We start from the raw sequence: 26,017 nt of genomic DNA on the forward strand, positions 1-26,017 counted from the left end.
TAAAATAATTCCCTTATATTTTGTGTTTGGAACACTGATTAATTTTAGTTTGATGGTTCTTTCAGTTGATTCCTGTAAATGAACTAGTTCACATAAATTATTCACTGATTCACTTGAGCCCTGCACACTGCAAACAGCCTTAAAGGGACTTTGCCTTCTTTTTTTAAGCAAAATATTTACTTAAAGGGATAGTTTACCCAAACATGAACATTTCTCCTCATTTACTTACCCTCTTGCCATCCCAGATGTGTGTGACTTTCTTTCTTCTGCTGAACACAAACAAAGATTTTTAGAAGAATATTTCAGCTCTGTTGGTCCATACAATGCAAATGAATTATGCCAGAATTCTTAAGGTACAAAAATCACGTAAAGGGAAAAAAGTAATTTGATAGCAATATGACAGGTGTGGGTGTAGCGAATACAAGTAGAGACAGTCACAATGTCGGAGAAAAAACTGCTTTATTAAAATAAAAGCAGGCAACAGTACAAAACAAGGGCAAATCCAGAGAAGAATGGTCAGGGTGAGCGTTAGGTCAAAAGCCGGGGAATCAAGATATAAACAAGGGGGCAAATCCGGGAGAGAGTAGTCAAAGGGAGCGTGAGGTCGAAGCCGGGGAATCAATATACAAACAAGACAAGCAAGAGGAAAAGACAGGGGATCAAGGGGGGCTGGCAAGCTAAGGGGTAAACAAGAGGAGTACAAAACTAGACGAGACTAGCGGGGGGCGAAGATGCGGGGTAAACTAGAACAATAACCAACAACCGTGAGACGAAAGGGTAGTGATATATATAGGGGCAAGTGCAGGTGTAAACCATGACAGGTGATGAGACGAGTGCAGGTGAAACTAATGTGCAGGAGTGCAGATGGCGCTGAGTGCAGGTGGTCATAATGTTCTGGGGGATTGGAAGCAGCGTGAGAAACTTCGAGGAAGGGAGATTGCCTATGAGCATGTGGCGAGTAGGAGCAAAGTGGGCATGAGGGCTCGAGCGAGCAAAAAGAGCGTCGCGAGCTCGAGGGGCGAAGCAGCGTGGGAGCTCGAGGGGCGGAGCGAGGAGCGGGGTTCGTGACAGTACTCCCCCTCTAAAGCGGACGGCTCCTGATGGCCGCTTCGGTTGCGAGGAAGTGGTGCTGGGCGAACCCAACAAACAAAAAACCCTGAACAGACAACCCACAAAACACACAAACAAAATTGAGGGCAGTCCAAGGGGCACAGAGGGAAATGAGACAGTCCATGGGGTCAATGGGCAGTATCAAGGCAAGGTCTGGGGAACATAGCGGACAGGCGGGTGGTCGGGAGATCTAGGGGGCAGCCGTAGGGCAGAGACAGGGTCAGGGGGTCTGGAAGGCGACTGGAGGACAGGGACTGGGTCCGGGGGTCTGGAAGGTGACCACCGGACAGGAATAGGGTCCGGAGGCCAGGGAAGAGGCCACAGGACAGGGAGAGGGTCAGGAAGTCCAGGCTGAGCCGTGAAAGGCGGTGCCGTCAGAGGCGGCACTGTAGGCGGCTCTGGAGGTGGGGTTCTGGAAGGCTCTGGAGGTGGAGCCGAAGGAGGCTTTAGGGGCGAAGGCCTTAAAGGCTCTGGAGGTGGAGCCGATGGAGGCTTTAGGGGGGAAGGCCTGGAAGGCTCAGGAGGTGGAGCCAATGGAGGTGGCGCCATGGGAGGTCCCCGAGGCGACGACCTGGCAGGCTCTGTAGTCTCGGGGGGTAGAGCCGTAGGAGGCCCAAGAGGCGGAGCCATAGAAAGCTCTGGAGTCTTTGGGAGCAGAGCCGTGAGGGGCTCGGGAGGTGGAGCCGTGGGAGGCTCGGGAGGCGGAGCCGTAGGAGGATCGGGAGGCGGAGCCGTAGGAGGCTCGAGAGGCGGAGCCCTAGGAAGCTCTGGAGTCTCTGGGAGTAGAGCCGTGAGAGGCTCGGGGAAAAAGGTCATGGAAGACTCCAGAGGCTCTAGAGGTGGGGCCCTGGAAGACTCGAGAGACGAAGCCCTGAGAGGCTTGGAAGGGGGTGGAGCCCTGAAAGACTCGAGAGGAGAAGCCCTGAGAGGCTTGAGGGGAGGAGGAGCCCTGAGAGACTCGAGAGGCGAAGCCGTGAGAGGCTTGAGGGGTGGAGCCATGAAAGACTCGAGGGACGGAGCCCTGAGAGGCTCGAGGGGAGGAGGAGCCCTGAGAGACTCAAGAGGCGAAGCTGTGAGAGGCTTGATGGGTGGAGCCATGAAAGACTCGAGGGATGGAGCCCTGAGAGGCTCGAGGTGTGGAGCCATGAAAGACTTGAGGGACGGAGCCCTGAGAGGCTCGAGGGGAGGAGGAGCCCTGAAAGACTCGAGAGGGGAAGCCCTGAGAGGCTTGAGGGGGAAGGAGCCCTGAGAGACTCGAGAGGAGAAGCCCTGAGAGGCTTGGGAGGGGGAGCCCTGAAAGACTCGAGAGGAGAAGCCCTGAGAGGCTTGGGAGGGGGAGCCCTGAAAGACTCGAGAGGAGAAGCCCTGAGAGGCTCGAGAGGAGGAGCCCTGGGAGGCTTGGGAGGAGGAGCCTTGGAAGGCTCGAGAAGAGGAGCCCTGGGAGGCTTGGGAGGAGGAGCCTTGAAAGACTCGGGAGGAGAAGCCCTGAGAGGCGGCTCTGGGAGGCTCGAGAGACTTGAAAGGCAGAACCCTGGGGGGCTTGGGAGGTAGAGCTCTGGGAGGCTCGAGAGGAGGAGCCTTAGGAGGCTCGAGAGGAAGAGCCCTGGGAGGCTTGAGAGGAGCCCTGGGAGGCTTGAGAGGAGGAGCCTTGGGAGACTCGAGAGGCGGAGGCCGCGAGGGCTCTGAGGGGCGAGCAGAGGCTGGCAGAGCCGTGGAAGACTCTGGGGGCGGAGCAGAACCCAGCAGAGCCGTGGAAGACTCTGGGGGCGGAGCAGAACCCGGCAGAGCCGTGGAAGACTCTGGGGGCGGAGCAGAACCTGGCAGAGCCATGGAAGACTCTGGGGGCGGAGCAGAACTCGGCAGAGCCGTGGAAGACTCTGGGGGCGGAGCAGAACCCGGCAGAGCCGTGGAAGACTCTGGGGGCGGAGCAGAGGTCGGCAGAGCCGTGGAAGACTCTGAGGGAACCTCTGCGTTCTTGAGCACAAGACGAGACTGGGGAGAAGGGGCCCTCTTCCTTCTCTTGCGTCCTCGGCCAACAGGGGACGTGGCCATGGGGACGGTCGAGGCTACAGGCGCTGGCTCGCCGACCGTGGCGGGCATGGGCGCTGGCTCGTTGGACGTGGCGGGCATGGGCGCTGGCTCGTTGGCCGTGGCGGGCATGGGCGCTGGCTCGTTGGCCGTGGCGGGCATGGGCACTGACTCTCTGGCCGTGGCGGGCATGGGCACTGACTCTCTGGCCGTGCCGGGCTTCGAGACTGGGGCCGTGACAGGCTTCGGGACTGGGGCCGTGACAGGCCTCGGGGCTGGGGCCGTGACAGGCCTCGGGACTGGGGCCGTGACAGGCCTCGGGACTGGGGCCGTGACAGGCCTCGGGACTGGGGCTGTGACAGGCCTCGGGACTGGGGCCGTGACAGGCTTCAGGACTGGGGCCGTGTCAGGCTTCGGGGCTAGGGCCGTGTAAGGCTTCGGGGCTAGGGCCGTGTCAGGCTTCGGGGCTAGGGCAGTGTCAGGCTTCGTGGCTAGGGCCGTGTCAGGCCTCGGGACTAGGGCCGCGACAGGCTTCGGGACTGGGGCCGCGACAGGCTTCGGGACGGGGGCCGCGGTAGGCTTCAAGACGGGGGCCATGGTAGGCTTCAAGACGGGGGCCGTGGTATGGAACGCTGGTTCAGTTTCTGCCTCCACCACAGTAAACGAGGAACCAGCGTACAGTAGGGCGAGGTCAATAAACTGAGCCAGGTTGAGAGAGCAGCGACCACCAGGCATGAATGATGAGGCTGGCTCATTCAGTCCAAATTGAAAAATGTCTTTCAGAGCCACCTCATCAAAATTCACCTGGTACGCCAGGGCACAAAAATCCATAATATAAGCCTCCAAGGGTTGGCTTCCTGGCATAAACCCAAGAGTCGGGCCGCTGGCTCCATAATGTCAGGGACGGGGTTATGAGTTACATAACCACTGCCTTGCACGGAAAACCCTTGGTTCGCGTCCGATGAGCCATAAAACCTCTCCGGGGATGGAGAGCATACGGCGCTCGCGGATGCGTGGAAAGCATCAATGGGCTCAGGGGCAGACACAGGTGAAACAGGGTGAAAAATTTCAGACATAGAACATACCTGCTGCCCCTGGGCCACGAGCGCTTGGTCAAGTTTCCACACCGTAGCTCCACGTGCTGAATGTGACGTGTTCCTCCGCTCTAGTGAGCTGCGCGAATCCTCAGCGCGACGCATTGTGACTGTCTTCTGTGAGGTTGGTTATTCTGTAGCGAATACAAGTAGAGACAGTCACAATGTCGGAGAAAAAACTGCTTTATTAAAATAAAAGCAGGCAACAGTACAAAACAAGGGCAAATCCAGAGAAGAATGGTCAGGGTGAGCGTTAGGTCAAAAGCCGGGGAATCAAGATATAAACAAGGGGGCAAATCCGGGAGAGAGTAGTCAAAGGGAGCATGAGGTCGAAGCTGGGGAATCAATATACAAACAAGACAAGCAAGAGGAAAAGACAGGGGATCAAGGGGGGCTGGCAAGCTAAGGGGTAAACGAGAGGAGTACAAAACTAGACAAGACTAGCGGGGGGCGAAGATGCGGGGTAAACTAGAACAATAACCAACAACCGTGAGACGAAAGGGTAGTGATATATATAGGGGCAAGTGCAGGTGTAAACCATGACAGGTGATGAGACGAGTGCAGGTGAAACTAATGTGCAGGAGTGCAGATGACGCGAGTGCAGGTGGTCATAATGTTCTGGGGGATTGGAAACGCGTGAGAAACTCGAGGAAGGGAGATTGCCTACGAGCATGTGAGCGAGTAGGAGCAAAGTGGGCGTGAGGGCTCGAGCGAGCAAAAAGAGCGTGCGAGCTCGAAGGGGCGGAACGAGCATGGAAGCTCGAGGGGGCGGAGCGAGGGAGCGGGGTTCGTGACAGTGGGTGAGAAACAGATCCATATTTAAGTCCTTTTTTAATACAAATCTACTATTTCACTTTCACATTCTTCACATTTTGTTTTTGTTTTTTCACAGTCTTCATGCATATCAACATCTACTAGTTAGGGCTGGTCAAATGTGGAGATTTGTAGTAAAAAAAAAAGGCCTTAACTGTTGATCTGTTTCTCACAGACATCATATCGCTTTTTAGGACATTAATTTAATGAGTGAAGTCCTATGAACTACTTTTTATGCCTTTATGTGCTTTTTGGACCTTCAGAATTCTGACCACCATTCACTTGCATTGTATGGACCCACAGAGCTGAAATATTCTTCAAAACATCTTTGTTTGTGTTCAGCAGAAGAAAGAATGTAATACACATCTGGAGGGCATGATGGTGAGTAAGTGATAAGAGCATTTTAATTTTTGGGTGAACTATTCCTTTAATTGCTGCTGTTTATCAATATATTTCGATTCAGTTATATAAAATATGGTGTTTTCTAGTTTTATTAGTGTATATTAAAGGTGCACTCAGTAACTATTGTCTTTGTATCATCTTGTACTTACACTGACACCTAGCAGCTTGGAATTAAAATCAAATGTTTTCAGTTTCAGATGCCATTGTAGAAATTTTGTGTTGGCAGTCAGCCATGATAACTTTAATCAATGAGTGCCCAGATGAGGCGCCCCTGCTCCATGTAGAATAAAACAGATTTTATAAGGTTACTAATATGACTGGAGTCTTCATTTTAATGTGAGTTGTCAAGATTTCCTATATAGAGTCCTGTGGAAAAGTATTTGCCCCATCCTGATTTCTTCAATTTTTGTGCATTTTTCATGCTAAATTGTTTTAGATCTTCAAATGAGATATAACATAAAACAAAGGCAACCTGAGTAAACACGAAGTACAGTTTATATATGTTTTTTTATTGAAGTAAAAAAGTTATCCAACACCTATATCACCCATGTGAAAAACTAACTGCCCCCTTAAACTTATCAGCTGGTTGTGCCACCTTTCACAGCAACAACTGCAACCAAACGCGTTCGATAACTGGAGATCAGTCTTTCACAACTCTGTGCTGGAATCTTGGACCACTCTTCTATGCAGAACTGCTTTAGTTCAGGCACACTTGAGTTTTTTCGAGCATGAACTGCCCATTTAAGGTCCTGCCACAGCATCTCAATTGGGTTCAAGTTCTTGATTAGGCCACTCCAAAACTTTCATTTAGCTTAGTTTGAGCCATTTAGAGGTGGAATTACTCTTATGCTTTGGATCATTGTATTGCTGCATAATCCAGTTGTGCTTGGGCTTCAGCTCACGGACTGATGACTGGACGTTCTCCTTTAGGATTTTCTGGTAGAGAGCAGAATTCATGTTTCCTTTAAATATTCTAAGTCTCCCTGGCCCTGAAGCAGCAAAGCATTTCCCACACCATCACAATACCACCACCATGCTTGACTATAGGTATGATGTTCTTTTTGTGTAATTCTGTGTTTGATTTATGCCAGATGTAACTGAACCCCTGTCTTCCAAACTGTTCCACTTTCGACTCATCAGTCCACAGAACATCTCCCAAAAGCTTTGAGGATCATCAAAGTGTGTTTTGGCACAATTCAGTCAAGCCTACATGTTCTTCTGGGTTAGCAGTGGTTTTCACCTTGCCACGCTTCCAGGGATGCCATTTTTGGCCAGTGTCTTTCTGATAGTGACCTTTATTGATGCGAGAGTGGCCTGCAGTTGGATGTGGTCCTTTGCTTTATTGTGACTTCCTGGATGAGTTGTCGATGTGCCACTTCTGGGAAGGTTCACTGCTGTGCTAAGTTTTCTCCATTTGGAGATAATGGCTCTCACTGAGGTTCTTTGGAGTCCCAGAGGCTTTGAAATCACTTTGTATCCCTTGCCAGACTGATGTTTATCAATCAGCTTTTTCTTCATCATTTCTGGAATTTCGTTCGACCTTTGCAGTGTGCTACTGGGTGAGAACATTTAGCCAACTTCATGCAGCTGAAAACAGTTCTATTTAGGTGTTGATTTGATTGAACGGGGTTGGCAGTAATCAGGCCTGGGTGTGTCTAGTCCAGCTGAACCCCATTATGAATGCCGTTTAATAGCTTTGGTGGATTTAGTAACTAAGGGTAAATACTTTTTCACACAGGCCCAGTTTGTATTGGATACCTTTTTTGCTTTAATAAATAACATTATCGTTTAAAAAGTGTATTTTGTGTTTACTCAGATTGCCTTTGTTTTATGTTAGATTTTTTTAAATAATTTAAACAATTTAGAATGAGATATACACAAACACAGAAGAAATCAAGATGGGGCAAATATTTGTCCACAGCACTGTATATTGCAGAATTACAATTTATGTCTTTAGGAGTAAAACTTTTTTAATGAGGAAAAAATTACTTAGTGCACCTTTAAGTATAAATTGTTCATGAGTGTATGGTTGGTCTTTATTTTTGTTAGTGGCTTGTAGTGTAGCTAATTACTTTTTAAATAGTAGCTTGACTGTAATTTAAAAACTTTAGATTATGAGTAGTTGGTAACTTGGGAAGCTATAGTTTCCAATTAGCTTCCCCCTACACTATTGACTGTGACAGACCCAGTCCCCTTTCACTTTCATTATGTAAAAGACCAGCAAGGGTATTCCTCAAACATTCTCTTTCTGTGCTCCATGGCAGAGAGAAAGTAATATAAGTTTGGAACCGGGTCATAGCTAATGGGGTGAAAGCTGGTTATGATTTTAGGGCCTCCAGTTCCAGGGGGGCCAACAACCTATTTTAAACTGTATTTTTAATATGAAAGGGACCAGACCAATATACCGTCAGGGGCCCAGAATTCCTTGCTTCAGCCCTTTTCTTTAACAACATAATTTTTAAATTAAGTGAATACATTTTGACAGGATTATTATTTTCATGAGATGAACAGCCATTCATATACATATTTGTACTGATATACATGGTTAGTCAAGGTTTTAGACTTTATAAGATTTTGCAGCTCATTTTGTTCAGCTTGCCATGATCACTCAGAACCTGGAGTAAAAAAAAACATGCAGTAAATAAAATAAAAAATGTTGATAGTGAGGCAGTATACCAGCATATACATACATATACATACATATATGCCTACAAGTGTGCAAGTGCGTGTGTGCGGTGTGACTTTTGGGTAATGCATTCACCTATAAAGCAATAATGGAAAAACTTAGACAGACAGAACTTGCAGCTGAGGTTGAAAGGAATGTATATGTGCGTGTGTATGTATGTGTTATTAATGCCCTATGTGCTGCAGTGAGAACAGATACTGGTTAGCTGCTGTGGTTGCACTCTTGCAGCGGCAGGAAGCAACTCAGCCTGTGATCTTTGCAGACTCTAATGGAAAATTCACTCAAACAGAAAAAAAAGTGTGTGTATGCTTGTCTGTGTGTGTGACAGAGAAAGAGAGATTATATTCTGCTATCATCTAAATATAAAAGTTGTTATTTGTTTTGTTGTAAAGGATGCCAGCTCACTGTATTAACGTTATTCAACCCCGCAGTAATGCTATAACTCGTCTTTATGACCCTTTTTGTGGGGACTTGTGATGCTTATAACTGCTTAGACAGTTCATTTAACATTGTGTTTCATAATTATAGTGTATAGCTGGCTGATAAAAATCATTAATGTCTGGTGCATTCACTAACTGTATTATTTAGAATTACACCGTGATATTTGTGCACACCTGTCCTGTATATTTGTCTTTTAAAATCCAAGCTTGAACGTTTTTGTGTGAAAGTTTGTCTGATTGAGTGAGAATATGAGACAGTTATTAGGTGTTGGCTTGTCGGGGGAGGGTATAGCGATATGCAGGTGTGTGTGTATATGTGAAGTGTATCTTTAATATGACATCTCCAACAGCTGTGTATAATCTCCCAACACAAGCAAACACACACTTGCTCACACTCTTTTCCCATTCCATCTATTGCACAATGGAACAAAAGAGCAGGAACTGCCACTCTCTCCCCACCGTCCAATCAAAGCCGTCATTATTTCTCTGCGGAACACTCCCTCAGGAAGTGCCATCTCCAAAACACGCCAGCTGTGCTGCTGTGCTTATTATGGGCCATTATGAGAGACAGAGACACAATAACAGCACAACATACAAAATACAGTATCTGGCCCATTGTGTGTGCATGTGTGCTTTATTACGGTCCCCCACTGAGCGAGAGCGGTGCTCCATGGTTCCATCAAGAGCAGCGCACCCGCAGAACACTCTGAGACAACATCGTGCACCACTCATGACTTGAGCTCAAATTACGGCACAAAGCCTGGGCCAGGTGACGGCTAACATCTTCCAGATGTTAGTTTGATGTCATTTAGAGGTTACAGCAATACAGAAGCTAAAGTGATGCAGAAAAATTGCATATCATATAGAGATGTTCTATGGGGTGAAAGTGAGTGTGTGATTCTGTTTTTAACCTTAATCAATCTTTCCTCTGCCACCCAGAGACCACAGCTGAGATTACTGCAACTTTCACATCTAAAACCAAACAACTCCCAAAGCTGGGCAGGTGCTGCAGGAGTATAGGCGCAGTCAATAGACTTTCACACACACTCATTGCTTTATAAGCAGGTGTGAAATGCCATAAAAGTCTTCAGGAATAGATGACTGTTCTCATAATATGTGTGTTGGAAAAGCATTGAGTGTTTCTGTTTTAACTCATAATTTCTCTATGACATCCAAATCCCTGCTCATTTTATGTGCAGATTCATTCATTTGTATGCTCTCTTCTTTCTTCCATCTATTCTTTTGTCCTGTAATTTGGGACTGTATCATCACAGGATTTATCAAAAACAAGGTTTTTTGCTCGTTCAATGACACACAAAGACGCAGGCTCTGTTCTAAAACCTAGTAAGTTGCCTTGTTGTCTACTGCCTATATAGACAGCTTCCTTCTAGCATCTGTAGTGACCAATTTGGAACTCTCTACATAGCAGATGAGACTGCTTTAAGACTACATGGGAATCATAACTTCTAAAATGTCATACAATTACATTTAGTCATTTAGATGAAAATTTTATCCAAAGCGACTTACAAATGTGGAACACAGCTTGCAATTTGTCATACAAATGTCAACAATATCTGCAGTATTGCACTGCCAAGTTCTCAAAGTGGCTAGAGTATTATAGAAGCTAGCATAGAAGAAAGAGACAGAAAAGTTTATATATATAATATATTTAACTATATATATATATATATATATATATATATATATATATATATATATATATATATATATATATATATATAGATAGATATATATTGTTAAATATTAAGTGCAATTAGTGTGAATTGGTTAAGTGCTCTGGGAACAGATATTTTTTCAGCTGGTTCTTGAATGTTGAGATGGTTTCAACAGATCATGTGTAGGTTGGAAGCTCATTTCACCACAAAGGAGTAGAGAATGTGATTGACCATGAAATAGACTTTGTACCTCTATGCCACAGGACCACCAGGCGCCGCTTGTTCATTGACCGCAGAGAGCGAGTTGCGACATAGACCTGGAGGAGTGCTGTTCCATTGGCTGTCCTAAAGGTCAGAGTCAAATTTTTATGAGGGTAGCTACTGGAAACCAGTGGAGTGAAATGAAGAGGGTGGTGACATGAGCCCTCTTTGGCTGATAGAAGACCAGATGCGCTGCTGCATTCTGGACCATCTGCAGTGGCTTAAATGTGCTATCTGGGAGGCCATCCAATGCAGCATTGCAGTAGTTCAGCCTTGAAATGACCAGAGTTTGGACCAGGAGCTGTGCAGAATATTCAGACAGGAAAGTTCTGATTTTACTGATGTTGTAAAGTGCAAAAGAAATGTAGCAATGACAAGTTTAATACATTGTGGTAGCGGGGTTGTGGTCAAGTACCCATCCGGAGAGAGGGAAGCGGTAATGGCAATTACACCTGAGATAAATTATATTTTAATTGTTAACTTAAACAAAAGACAAACATACACATGACGGACATGTCCGTAAACGATCTCTCTCTCGTCGCACCACCGTCTGCCATCGGCCTTTATCCCTCTCTGAGGCTTAATTAGCCTGATAAGGGACCGGGTGTGTATAATCACAACCCAGCCCTGCCCTCCACCCTGCCACATACATGTACAAATAATCTATATTAATCTAATTTCACTCTTAGTCCATTTCAATATTTTAGCTAATAAAAGTGTGAGTGGTGGTGGTGTATTTGTCTAATGCACATAACTGGTAAACTGGTAATCAGAAGGTCGCTGGTTCGATCCCCACAGTCACCACCATTGTGTCCTTGAGCAAGACACTTAACTCCAGGTTGCTCCGTGGGGCTTGTCCCTGTAATAAGGGCTCTGTAAGTCGCTTTGGATAAAAGCGTCTGCCAAATGCATAAATGTAAATGTAAATACATAACTTTCATGCTATTCATTCAAGTAATGCAATTTACCTAAATGAATATGTCCATAGAAGACAGTGGACACACAGCCCAAAGTGCCCTATTTAAGCTGTACTTCAATGGGAGTCTGTGACAGATACCTGTACTATTCAATCAAATCTAAGGTGCAAAAGATTGATGTTGATTGGAATAGAGGCTCTAAACACACTATTGTGGGTCCTGCACAGACCCGTGCTTCGTCTACAAGAGCTTCATCATAATAATTTGCATTGAATCTGTATCTGATTGCCTTTTGGACATTGGGCTTTCAATCAATGTATTTTTGTCTTCTCTTCTCCACTAAGTATACAGTACATGCAATGCTGCCTTTGAATTTGGCCTAAAGAGGGTACTTTTGAAGTCAGCACAATTCTGCTGCCTATATCTATTGGAGCATGCCTATTATACCTTCAAATTCTACCAATGGAGGCAGCTCATTTGGTTTTGGAACAGAATCACATTCTTTTAATCTAATAGATGGGCATTTCGTCATATTTTTACATAATATATAAACATTGCATGATTACAATGCTTTCTTAGCTTATCATACTCTTTCTCAGCCTGTGTTCACTAATGGTCAGACCTTGGTAGACGTCTAAATGCAGATAATTAACTCTATCCGTTGACACAGGTGAGCATATCTGTGGCTATTTAACACCCATTACAGAACAAGCAACACACACACAATTGTGCCATTAAACATGCCTCTTTATCACACAAACCAAACCCATCAATACAAACTCACGATCACATTTACATCTTCTCACATTCAGCCCATCTAAACTCATAGTGCAAATGATGTTTATGTTTATTTGAAGTGTTTCACACTGAGGACAGTTTGTTTAATGGAGTCGTTTCTCACTGTGAGTCTTATCTTAATTGCTCTGTGCTTGTATGGCCTCTTCACAAGTCAAAGGTCATTAGCGCTCTATCTTAAGGATCCCTCCTCTCAGACAGACAATGCAGATCTGATGTAAGCTCAGTTTTTCCAAAAGAAACCCATAATCTTGTTCAGTGACCCTGATATTAGCTTGAACACGACCACATCTAGATCCATTGACCTTTTGAGCCTACTGTTGTTACTGTGCTAGCTGCCTGTCTTCCGATAATTAACCAATAAATGAAATTACCATGAATAATTACAGCAATTTCTTTTAGCTGTTTTATCTGTTTTTCCATGTAGAAATACAATACATCTACCAATAAAACTGATGCTTATTGAGGAAATAAGATTGATGCTCAGCAGCTCTGCAGGCTTGCTGTGAGACAAATTGAGAGGTTTGGTATAAAGGACTGAGGAGCTATTGGACACATCTGTTTAAAGATTTGGAACGTTTCGAATGATTGCAACATGGAGAAATCATACAGATTTATCTATGTTAGCTACGAGTTGGCTAAATCATTTGAATTTGCACAAGTTGGGTCATACAAATTTGTACGGCTTTTGCAACAGCCAATCAGGTGACTCTCCCTCATCTCCTTCTAAAACGCGATAATTACTTTCTTCCGTTATACAAAAATACTATTTAATACAAATCATCCTCAGACTCTACGTTATGGTTAAGTTTAGATGTAGGTCTTGGGTTAGGTCATTTAAACTAAAAAGCATGGACACAATGTCTGACATGCGAAAATTTTACTTACTTCCATATAACACATCCAGGTTTTAGCAGGTTTAGAATTCATATGAATTCATAGGAATGAACTCATACGATTTCATATGATTTCACCAAATCGTACAAAATCAGGTTGAATAATTTTCTTTAATGCCCAAGTTCAGTTTTTCTCTTCCTTAAATGGGTTTTAAGATACAGTTTTTGTTTGAATTAATTTTATGTTTTTTTTAATGGTTTTACTTTTATGCTTTTATGATTCTGCAATCCACCATACCATGGAATTAAACCATTAAATGGTTTTAAATGTACTTCTGTATGACATTCTGAACACTGATCCCTTACACAAAGAAAAACCCCTTAGCAATTTTCTCCACTTTCTTATGGAACCCAATGTAAAGTCACACAGGAACCTACAATGTGTCATTGTGTCTGTTTGAATTAGAGACATATGTGTGTGTAGTGGGACAGGAAGCAAATGGTGACATAAAGAGGATAAGAGGTTGGTTATGTCTGATTAGCTGACTGTCCATCCATATTGTGGCTTGAAATCAGGTCAGTCATTGTGAGAGTGTGAAGCATTTTGAGGTAGCAGAGGAAGGGGCAGTGACCTGGATTGAAACAGCAAAAGGAGGGAGACCATGTGTCAAGAAATCAGCTGTTTGTTTCCCAATGGCTATTTAATGTCATCTGTTCATGTGTGCATATGTGAATGTTCTGATGTAGAGTGACCAAAGGAACTTTGGTGATGCTGGAGCATCTTTGACCCAGAAATAAATGTTTGTTCTATGTGTATCTAATTTACATGCAGACACTCAGTGTCAGCAGTAAAACTGTGTCTGGAATGGACAAATGGTCTCTCTCTCTCTCTCTCTCTCTCAACATCTCACCCTCTTATTCTTCTTTCATCCCTTCTCTTTTCCTTTGTTTCTGTCATCTACATCCAACTCCAGTCTCAACTTTTGTTTTCATAGTCGGTGCATATTCTGTGTGATGCTCATACATTTTACACCAGTATAACTGCCTACTGTGTAACCCTACATAACCTTAGAGCTGAAATGTGAATATAACCTGTTATGTAATTTAAGGACAGAGATTTGGTACTCTCGCACTGTGTGGGTTTAGGCTTCACCCACTGTTCTGGAGAGCTCTGCCCATCAGGGTCTTCTTTCACTCTTCATGAGATCACCATCATAAACTTTAAAAAGAGCAAAGTCATGCTAATCAGACTGATCTTACAGTGAAAACAGTAGTTTGACTTTTCTTTAAATGAAACAAAGTGCTTACCGAAATTCTAAATTATGCCCCCAGTGGCCAAAGTGGCAAGTTTTGTTGGACATATGGGCACTTGTGAGCTCCATTTTTCTGGGTAAAATGTCTACAGAGGGGTGCCAAAAGCAAGTTTAAAAGCAAGTTGTTTTTAGCTGTACAGGCTGTAATGCAGGGAAAAGGAACGAATATTTTGTAAACGGTGAACGTGATTATTACCTGGTTTGAATGCAGGACCTGAATCCAGGTCTCATATGCTGCTGACACATGGTCGCACCAGACGCGAAGGTAAACATGCTGGAGCTGATGTAAAAATGTCTGATTGGAGATGGTGCTTGTCAGTAAATCTGCCTAATGTGGCTAAACCTAGAGTACTGGAACTCTCGGAAACAACAAACACCCTCTTTCCCTGCCTCTGTGTTTTGGGAGGGCATATTTGTTTTTCTTGGAGAGACAAAGACACTGATGCAGCAAGATGCATTACACACTCAGACTTGCATACAATAGACCTTTTTATAACAGCACAATATTTAATTTTAGACAGAGATTAAAAAAGGGTTTAAGCGACAGACTTACAGTCTCTTCGTTAGGTTGAACTGTTGTTTAAATTAGTGTTGTTCATTCAGCTGATGAAACACTGAAAATATATCTTTCCAGAAATTTTCAGTTAACAAAAATACACGAGTTCTGAAAATTAGATGTAATCCAGGACCATTGAAAAAATACACACTGACCATTTCATAAGGAACACAATAGTCCTAATAAAGTGCCTCTTCTGCTGTTGTAGCCCATCCGCCTCAAGATTCAACACGTTGTGCATTCTGACATGCTATTCTGCTCACTACAGTCTCACTACATTTGTACAGAGTGGTTATCTGAGTTACAGTAGTTTTTCTGTCAGCTCAAACTAGTCTGACCATTCTCTGTTAAACTCATTTCTGTCTGCAGAACTGCAGCTCACTGAATGTTTTAGACACCATTCTAAGTAAACTCAAGAGACTGTTGAGCGTGAAAATCCCAGGAGATCAGCAGTAACAGAAATACTCAAACCAGCCTGTCTGGCACCAACAATCATGCCACAGTCGAAATCACTGAGATCACATTTATTCCCAATTCTGATGGTTGATGTGGACATTAACTGAAGCTCCTGGCCAGTATCTGCATGATTTTATGCATTGCAATGCCACTGTGCAAATTGGCTATTAAGTAATCACATGAATAATTAGGTTATTAGGTGCTCCTAATAAAGTTCTCAGTGAGTATAAATGTATTTTACTTTGATCAACATAGTTGCATGACAACTTAATAATTTGGAATAATTTGTGTGAGATGGCGAAATCGGTAGATATCATATGACTTGGTTTGTACAAAGGTTTTGACTTTTATACCCATAGACCAACTGATTAACAAACGGAATTTCAAACTGATACAGGCATCACATTTTAACTAGCCTCCTATCCAACACTTTCTTTTAGAAACTAAACATATGTTTACAAATTTAGTGAATCATTTAATATTTATTTATGCAATACAAATGATTGATGTACAGTATGTCAATAACCTTTAACATGTTTCCCTCATCTCGTTTCAAACCCTGACGTCTTCTTTCTTCTAAGGTACACAAAAATAATGTTCTTATTAAAAGTATGATTAGGTTTATGGTTTGGTAAGGGATTAGACTTTAATTGGGTTTAGGTTAGGGTTAGACTTCAAGAAAAATCTTAATAACAAGTAAGTTTGTGCATTTATTTTTCTCTATGGGAGTAAAATAAGTCTTTCTTACGATTTTGCCATCTTGTAGGCGACTTGTCATGAGACTGAACTGACCTTGATTAAGGTCCATACAACAAACATAAACCTCTTACTTTAGTCCCCAAATCATTTCTAGGCCTCTCCTCTCCAATACATGTCTGTTTAAGCATTCTTCATTCTCCAATTTCAAATTCTCAGGGGAAGAGATTTTTACAATGGTCAAAATTGTAACTTTGAGAAAGTATTAAATTTTTTGTCAATGTCATTCAAAACTTGTTTTATATTCTTTCTTTCTGTGATCACAATCATGCTCAAATTTATTCAGTCATCTGGCATTCTTACACATCACTCAAGGGCTGCTATTTCTTTCTCTTTGGAGCATATTCTTGAGTCATTACTTGAGTTTTAGTCTTCCCTCGGCTATCCCTTATTAGGCTACCACTGGACAAATAGTAGAGGCTTTGTAGACGAAGGGAGAAAAAACGCCTTGAAAGATTTTCTTTGGGAGTGATGAGGGAGGGAGGGGTTGGAGGGCAGCGCTAATTATGCACGGCGATTGTTGATGGCTTGATTGTGTGCGTCCAGCTGCACAGAGAAGCGGGGGCGAGCAGAGGGCGGGGACGCGGAGCAGGGCAGACTCACTGACGCCAGTCGCCACATTCTCCCACGCGCTGAGAAAGAGCCCCGATTGTGCCGGACCTCTTCCCGCCAGCGCCGAGGCACCTGATCTACAGACACCGCAGTCACAAATAGCCAACAAGAATGAGATTGAAAAACGTCTTCCTCGTGTCCCCTGTATGGATTGGTTAGGTTCTTTATAATCCCTAAAAGTCACGATGTAATTTTTATATTGAATCAGGGTATTCACACAGTTTGAACAAATTCTGCTGTAGCTAATTAGAGATCAAATGGCACGGGACGGGAGGTCAATGCAGGAGGCACGTAGTGCGTCACATTATTAGGGAATAACAAGTTTAGTGGGGTTTATTGGCAAGACCAATAACTATGTTATTGGTATTGCCAAAGCAGGGCAAAACAAGTACAACAGAAGTAATATATACAATTGTCAAAATGAAAAAAGCAGATATTATTGAAAAAATTAATGTATGAAATAATATAAAAAGTGCAGAAATAAATAAAATTTTACTAACTGGTAATGTAACAAATAATATATTTAAGAAGGCAACATTCGATGCACATGCTGGGCATTTATGCCTATATTGTTGCATCACATAATTCTAGATAAAATAGTTGCTTCTCCCAACCAAACTTTTAGGGAGTTGCCTTGTAGCTACCAATAGCCCTCAAAACTTGCCCTAATGTATGGTACCCTTTTGGTTATTTTTGTGGAAAACCGTGTTAGGTAAATTACTTAAAAATAATAATCCACAACAAATGATAAATTATCTCTATAAAATAAGATTAATTTACAAATTATGTCATTGAAAAAATCATCACATTTGTATTTACTTTATTGATATATAATATATTAGAATTAAGCATAACCATCCATCCATCCATCCATCGTCAACCGCTTATCCTGTGTACAGGGTCGCGGGGGGCTGGAGCCTATCCCAGCTAACATCGGGCGAAAGGTGGGGGACACCCTGGACAGGTCAATTAAGCATAACCCTATAATGTAATTAAAAGTAATTAAATTGATTGAATGTCAGTAAATGTAATCTGATTACAATCATTTAAAATGTAATGGATTACACTACCCTTTGACAAAAAGTAATTAGATTATGGTAACGAATTACTTTGTGATTGGATAACACCCAACACCTGCAGGAACCAATTCCTAACACTTTTTTTTAGGGTTTATTTTTTATAACCGCAAACTAACGTTTACAGAACATTGCATGACAACATTTTGTGACAACTTAATAAGAACTTATACAGAACGTTAGATGATTCGTTTTAGGTTTAATTTGATAACCTAAATCTAACATTGCCGAAACATTCTGGGAACCAAAAATGTGTTAGCTGGGTAGCTATTTATACAAACCTCTGAAAGTATTACATATTTATATTATTATCTGTAGGTCAAACATCCAACACTTCTATCTCACCTCTTTTCTCATTCTTTATTTCTATTTGTCTATCCTAATTTGGTACCTACAGAGGGCATTTTCCTCTGCTGTTTGTTTTATCAGGAAAATAAAGGGCTAAACTTTACTTTTCTATTTATCTTTAGCATGGCCTGCAAAGAAGTGCATTTTTCCGGTTGTACCCATTTAAAATATAGGTGAAAACAGGCCCGTCACAACTTCTAATAAGCTACTCACATTTTAATACCAGTTTGAACACGACAAAGGTGCATTACAGAATGTATTCCATTCAGGCAAAACAGGAACGTGTTTCGTAGGCCTACTTAGAAATATTGTAGTGAACCTGTTGGGTCTATTTCATACCATTTAAATCTGAGAAAACGGGAGAGCTATTTTGCATGAGTTTAACTAATCTAGCAAAACTGAAGGCCTTTGCACGCGCAACTCCCTGGATATAAATCCAGGTGTGAGCCGTAGATAAAATGAACGGGAAAATCTAGATCTCTTTGTACGAGAGGCTGGGTGGGTGCATACATCTTGATTGACAGCTGTACTGACAAATGAGAGCGGCACCACGTCCGAGACCACTCTCTCGCTGATGGGGTGCGCGCTGGAGCGCGTGAATGGATGACGTCGGGAGCCTGGCGCCTGGCTGTCTGGGACTCGCGCGTTAGATCAACACAGCTGGAGCGGGACAGGGCACACAGCTGGCCCGCCAGCGCATTCCTTTACAAAAACAGCACTGTGAGAAAAGAGGGGACACATCTTGATGTAAACTAAAAATGCACTGGGTTAAAAATGGAAAGAGAGTCAGCCTGTAGTTTGGTTGTAACTTGCAATTCTTCCTCTTAAGATGATAAAGTGACATGCGAGACAAGTGTAGTTATGATCTATTTATAGATAACGAGCAACACATTTAGAATGTACGAAAACCGCGCGCGCAGTGGTTTGTTTTCAGAGGTTCCTGTGTTGGTTATTAATATTTCTATCATCGTGAGAACATTTGGGTCTACTACATTGCACGAGATCTAAATTTACGCAGTCAATTTTTGGTAGTCTGCCAAAATAACTGTTTTTAGCAACTTCTGATTTCCCTTTCACATAAGAATGTTTACTGTGCGGGTCTCAAAGTAGCCTGTGTCCTGTAAAGATATGTATCTCAAATGTGTGTGTGTGCTACAGTCTCTTAAGGGAATGTATTCTCGACGCCAGTGTGTCTGCTGGTCACGGGCTACCAGATTTACGGATTTTATCCATATCATGCACTTCGGCCTGAGCTGAGACACAATGCGCGAGGATTGATTATAAGCAGAGATAAGCGGGTGATAACGTTTTATTCTCATGGATGTTTGCTCGGTTGAATCCAAATGTGCCCACTTGGTTTTTAACCACATCACAATCACATTAATTGTGTATTGGAATAAATCACACCTTTATAATGTTTAGTGTGAGAGAATTCGGTATCTTACTTTCATTTTTCAAATAAATGTAGCCTATATTTAATTTAATGCTCTAACTGACCCAGCTTCGTTTCAATTCACTGACCCCAAATATTCACTCAAATCCACCACAGGAAAAGTATATAGCTAGTATTCTGACAGCTCTTCCTCATTCCACCAATTTCTGTCTGAGTGACATGTCAACGTTTCCAATGACGGGTAAACTATTTGCATAGCGCGGGGCTTAAACGCTGAAAAGCCTTGTTTTTATTGGCTCAGCCGAACATGAGGTTTTGTTTATGTCAGGAGGGGGCGGAGCTACACGCAGTAGCGCTTTAAAGAGAGCCGCCTGTCTGCGCATGCTGCCATCGTTCAATGAGCGCAAGACTAGAAAGGTGTCAAACATTGGATAGCAAATAAGCTGGACAACTAGACACTCTCCGGACCTTGGTGTTCTTCAGATATCGCTACAGTTGGAATCGACAAGCAAGACGAACGTTCACTTTGACCACGTATCCAGAATGAAGGCTATCAGTCCCGTTCGGTCTGTCAGAAACTGTTATGAAGCAGTTTGCTGTATCTCAGAGCAGAGTCTCTCCATCAGCCGTTGCAAGAGTCCCTCTGAGGAGCTGTCCGACATGAATGACTGTTACTCAAAACTCAAAGAGCTGGTGCCTAGTATCCCTCAGAACAAGTCCGTGAGCCAAGTGGAGATTCTTCAGCATGTAATAGATTACATTTTTGACTTACAGATAGCACTGGAAAACGAGACGGACACAAAAAACGCGCCCGACTTGTTCACGTCAATGAAGGTGAGCGCGTCGTCATAAGTCGTTGAAAATGTATTTTGTGTTTATAAGGGTTAGGAAAAATTTATATTAATAAAAATGAAATCGATTTGAATAAATACAAACTTTGCATGCCTTTTCACCCTGTAGAATTCAGAGATGACCCGTAATTTCTCCCAAGAGGATGGAGCTCTTTGCCACTAGGACAGAGGAACCACAACGTTCAACGGTAAATTTCTGCTTCTTTCTTTTTTTCAGTATCTATAATAGAATTGCTATGTTTGTTTTACAAAGTAGATTAGTCACATGTTGCTAAGTTGTAATCAGTGAAAGTAGTAGGCCTAGGTAGTAGACCGTTACTAATTAAGTAGATCATTGCGTTAATTTTAGTCTCGATTTTCGGTAAATGTTACAAAGGGCAAGGGAACATGTTTTCAGACAGCTAACACAAAGTCTGTCCAGCATGCTAATTCTTTTTTTCTTTTTTTGGCCATCGTGGCAATAAGCAAACAAGCTCGGATTTGCCTATCAGCTCTTGCAAATGAAATTTCTCCAGTTGGCGCCTGACTGTCTGCTGTGTGTGTGTGTGTGTGTGTGTGTGTGTGTGTGTGTGTGTGTGTGTGTGTGTGTGTGTGTGTGTGTGTGTGTGTGTGTGTGTGTGTGTGTGTGTGTGTGTGTGTGTGAGCGCTCTGAGTTAACTTTTCTCCTTCTCATCTATGCTGCAGGTGCGGGATAGAAACTGTTCTCCTCCACTTATGGAAGAAAAAGTGTGAAGGGGTGAGCCGGGTGAAGGAGTGAGGCTCTATTCAGAGTGTGGGAAAGTAATCTGCGCCCCTCTCGAGCTGTCTATTCTTTTGGTCACTGGACACTTGAACAAACCAAAGCCGAGGAGTTTTGAAGATCACAAAAAAGAAAAGCCTTCAAATCATTCCTATTTTGTGACAACAATCAAGCATTGTATATTTTGTACTGGTCACATTCCTGACTATTTGGACTTACTAATATCTCTTCACACACCCTTCCTTCCCAGCCATTCTTGGATCCCCCCACCCATTCCTCCTCCTTTTTTTTTACCACATTTCAGTGTGGTTGTCATTTGGTCTCAGTGATCTGGTCTCAATCACTGGGATGATGTACATATTGTGCGTGAGGGGGTTTTGTGTTATAGGGTGGGAAGAGCATTGGGACATATATATATATATATACACGTGGGTTAGAATTTTAACTCTATAATATAGAGTGGATTGTATATGTTTGTGGGGATTGTCTATTTCTACAGACTGTCAAATCAATGAGTTTCATAAACTCCTTTATGGATTTTTGCTTTGTACACTCACTCATTTTACACAAGAAAATAAATCATACATTGAAATGAGAAATTCAGTAGTTTTTCTTGAATGGCTGAATGCAGACTCTTCTCTGTCTTTATTTTTTCAGTTATTCTGAAATACCTTAGATGTATTGCAGAGATAATGTTCTCTGTTATTATTATTAGTGTTATTGCTAATACTAATATTCTATTAAAAGATAGAAGAGGAAAAATGATTGCCTGTACTCCCTCTCCCCCTTTGAATACTCGGGTTTATAGTACATATAGTCCTACTATATGGAACAACAACATTAAAACTGAACATGGGAAAGTCCTTATGGACAACAATAGCAGGAACCTACATGAAAGCAAATGTTGGCTAAAGTTAATAGGAACAGTGATTAAAAGTACAAATACATTAATGTAATAACTCTACATTTTACACATAAAGTCATCATGTACTATTACATGTGATTTGTTAAAGGGTTACGCAACAATGTCTATTGTTATAGCACTACTGTCATCTGTGTGTTTGGTTTTCTTTTCTCTCGCAAAAAGACTCAGATTTCCCCACAGACCTAGAATTCAGTGTACTGGCGCCAAACTTTGATAAGCACCAGTATTTCCTTCATTCTCTACAACTCTTAAGAGGGAGTGTCACTTTAAATCAGCTGACCATCTCAACAATTTTGATTTCGCCCATTAAGAAACTGTGTTCTGTGTATAAATTATTCTGCAAGACGCTTTCAAAAATAATATGTCATATAGCGACACCCAGTGTTTAAGAAAGTATTTACATACACCAAATCATTGAGAAGCACCTGGCTACAAACATCAGAGTGAGGCGGTACTGCACGTGTCGCTCCGCCCACAGCATACTCTCATTGGCTCGTTCATCTTTCCTAGACATGCATGATAGATGTTGTCATCGTTGCCGGTGTTATCGATGTTTGAGAGAAATGTAAATGTTGAGTCAAACAATTTTTTTTTGAGAGAAATTTAAATGTTGAGTCAAACAATTTTTTTTATTTTATAATGCTTAATTATATGTGATATTCAATCCTAAATTCCTTGGATTTTATCCTAGTTCAAAGTGAGGAACAAATCGAGATTTAAAGGCTGAAACTGACGTGAAAATGTTCTTAAAGAAATGCCAACTGAGAAGCATGTAGCATGTGGTTTTTGTGCTCATGCACCGTCAGTACAATAATAACATTAGATTATTTATGCCTCATGCAGTATGCCTTATTTTCAGCTGTAATTCATTGCCTGTCGTTGAATAACATATGTATTTGCATTCTGTCCCCCAATATTACAATATTTGAAAACACATTTATATTAAGGATCATTCAGTCTTTAAAACTTTTTTGAGAATTAGAGTGTAATTTACAGTTAATTTACAGAAGATGGCGCTATTGGTAACCAATATGTTGGATACAATAGAATCACAACAAATTACAATGCAGTAACAATTGTGTGTGTGTGTGTGTGTGTGTGTGTGTGTGTGTGTGTGTGTGTGTGTGTGTGTGTGTGTGTGTGTGTGTGTCGTTTGTGTGTCATATGTATTCAAATGTTTTTATTAAAACGATTCTAATACACTTTTTTCATTTTCACTCTATGGTGATATAAAAAAAAATGTAAATGTAAATGTAATTAATTTCTCTTACCATGCTTTATAATGAAGGCTTTGTGAAACTGCAACTTTTTGAATTACATCAACACTTGATTGTTCATCATTGCATGCTACTTAGTCCTGCTAAACTTGTTTTAAATGATGTGAGGTAGACAAAGTCATATTTTTTGCGAAATATTGCACAAAAATCTAAATTATCTTGCTCAATCATTTTAACACTGACTACGACCGCATTAATATTAGAGTTGAATCTTCACCATAGTAGTAATTTTGCCCTCCGCGTTTTCAACAAGACTAAAACAACAACATGCTGCATGCTCCTACTAGGCCTACATTTGTTTGCAAATAACTGCGAGGTAAAACACAATTTCATATAACTTACGAGCCACAGTACTATAATAAAAATGATCGGGATTAACTATTTTAAAACGCATTTCCTATCATGTACACCTATAAAAGATGACCGAGCCCATGAGAGTAAGTTATGGGCGGAGCCCCGTCCCAGTCTGCAAGTTGCAGCCAGGGATTCTTGAATCCGTTTGCACAGAAGACCAAAAACTGTCGCCACCGTGTGGCGTTTAATTGAATTAATTGTGGATCAGCTTGTAGAGAAATAACATCACGTTATTCAGTTAACTTTAATTAATTAATTACCCGCTGACAAAAATTACTTGTTGACCTCTTATATGGATTCAGAGTACTGTGTTACATGAAATATCTGTCATCTGAATGTGTTAAATTACAATGTTATTCAGTGAGTTTTTCTTTTTTCCTAACAAATATCTTTAATAGAATCATTAACGCTGATGCTGACTACATACAGTAATTATTCTCTCTTTGCATACAAGTTTATTCAAACTTTGTAAGATTTTGTGTCTTTTTTTAAACAAAATGCCTAGATTCTGATCCCGTTATTTGCTTTTTTTTTTTTTTTTAACCATTTTTCAGGTACAGTTTATATCACATAAAACCCTGCAAAAGCCACAATGTTGCCAATGAATCCTATGCACTTCCAAAATCTCTCCAGAAGAGAGCGCACTACAGATACTCTACCAGACAAACCTAAACTCTAACGCTGCAAAAACGTAATGTTGCTGTAATGTTACATTGCAGTTCTCTTATTACCTTTGCTCAAGCATTTAAAGGGATAGTTGACCCAAAAATGTCAATTCTGTCTTCATATACACACCTTCATGACATGTTCCAAACCCAAATGACTTCCTTTAATGGTACAAAGAGTTTGGCAGAATGTTAGCCTCAGTCACCATTCACTTTCATTGTATAGTTAATTGTGTGCCTAACAACTCCTTTTGTATGTAGAGGAAGAAAGACAGTCAAATTGGTTTGGATCAGTATGGGGGTTAGTAAATGATAACATTTAATTTTGTTTTTATTTTTATTTTTTGGGGTCAACTATCCCTTTAAATACAACACGAAGGGGTCTGTAAATATGCTATACTCTTCACAGACTCCATAAAATATTTATTATATATATATATATATATATATATATATATATATATATATATATATATGGATCCTTTGAATATTTAGTTTTCCTTAAATTCATTTGTGAATAGAGTGACTTGAGAATTACAGGGATTTCCTTGAATGTGATAATGATGAACATACAGTATGTTATTTCAGTCTGTCATGGGTTTGTGCTTGTTAAAAAGCTGGGGATGTTCAATACTACTGTATTTGGGAGGATGGACTATCACTTTAAAAACATCAGTGAACTACTGGGCAAATGGTTGGGTGGAAGAGTCTCAGTCTCAATAACTATCTGAAGCATGGTGGGGCTTTACTCAAATTTGTGCCAAATTATAAGATCAGTTTCAATTAAGGGCTCTGTTGTGTTCTGTTTTATTTTATGGGTCTGTTTAGGAATTCAGAATGCTTGTTTTCTCCTGCATATGCTCTTTTTACTAAGTCAGGCCAGGCCAGTGTCAACTGTTTTCCAGTTTTGCTGTTGAAAAACATAGACATTTAAGATTAAATGAATAATCTGGGTTCAATACAAATTAAGTTTAATTGACAATATTTGTCTGCGATGGACTGGCGACCTGTCCAGGGTGTCCCCCGCCTTTCGCCCAATGTTAGCTGGGATAGGCTCCAGCCCCCCGCGACCCTGTACACAGGATAAGCGGTTGACGATGGATGGATGGATGGATGGATGGACAATATTTGTAGCATCAAATTAATTGCATAAAAGCATATAAAAATTAAAAGTTCTCCAAGTCCAAATTATTTTTGTGGTAATCAACATTATGCCACAAATGCTGTTGATTGATCTGAATTTGTATTGAACCTAATATTCATTTAATCTGCTAATGACAATAGTACTTTCAGAAACCATGTAAAACGCAATAGGCATTTAAGAAGAGAGTTTTGTGATTTATTTGATTTTTATGTTTATAAATATATCGGGATTAACTATTTTAAAACGCATTTCCTTTCGTGTACATCTATAAAAGATGACCGAGCCAATGAGCCAACGATGTTTAATAACGCTGTTATTGTAATGTCTGAAGAACATACATCGCCCTTGTTCACAAAAGGGATCAAATAAATCCGCGTTGTCTCTTTAAGAGGTAGAAGGCAAGGCACCAACTGTAACATGTAAATATATTCCAAGTCGAACGAGCCGTCAGCCAATCAGAGAGCGCTCCGAACCGCGGGAGATCCAAATTTCGC

General features: G+C 41.7%; 1 protein-coding gene across 1 annotated transcript; it reads left to right on the top strand.

Annotated features, from left to right (window-relative positions):
* Positions 1-19,966: 19,966 nt before the first annotated feature.
* id3 (inhibitor of DNA binding 3) lies at positions 19,967-21,751 on the top strand. Its single transcript, XM_052145729.1, has 3 exons — positions 19,967-20,402; positions 20,529-20,607; positions 21,104-21,751. Exons 1-2 carry the CDS (start codon positions 20,112-20,114, stop codon positions 20,580-20,582), a joined length of 345 nt encoding a protein of 114 aa, XP_052001689.1. The 5' UTR covers positions 19,967-20,111; the 3' UTR covers positions 20,583-20,607; positions 21,104-21,751.
* The last annotated feature ends 4,266 nt before the right edge of the window (positions 21,752-26,017 follow it).

This window comes from Xyrauchen texanus, chromosome 16, assembly GCF_025860055.1.
Source record: "Xyrauchen texanus isolate HMW12.3.18 chromosome 16, RBS_HiC_50CHRs, whole genome shotgun sequence".
NCBI lineage: Eukaryota > Metazoa > Chordata > Actinopteri > Cypriniformes > Catostomidae > Xyrauchen > Xyrauchen texanus.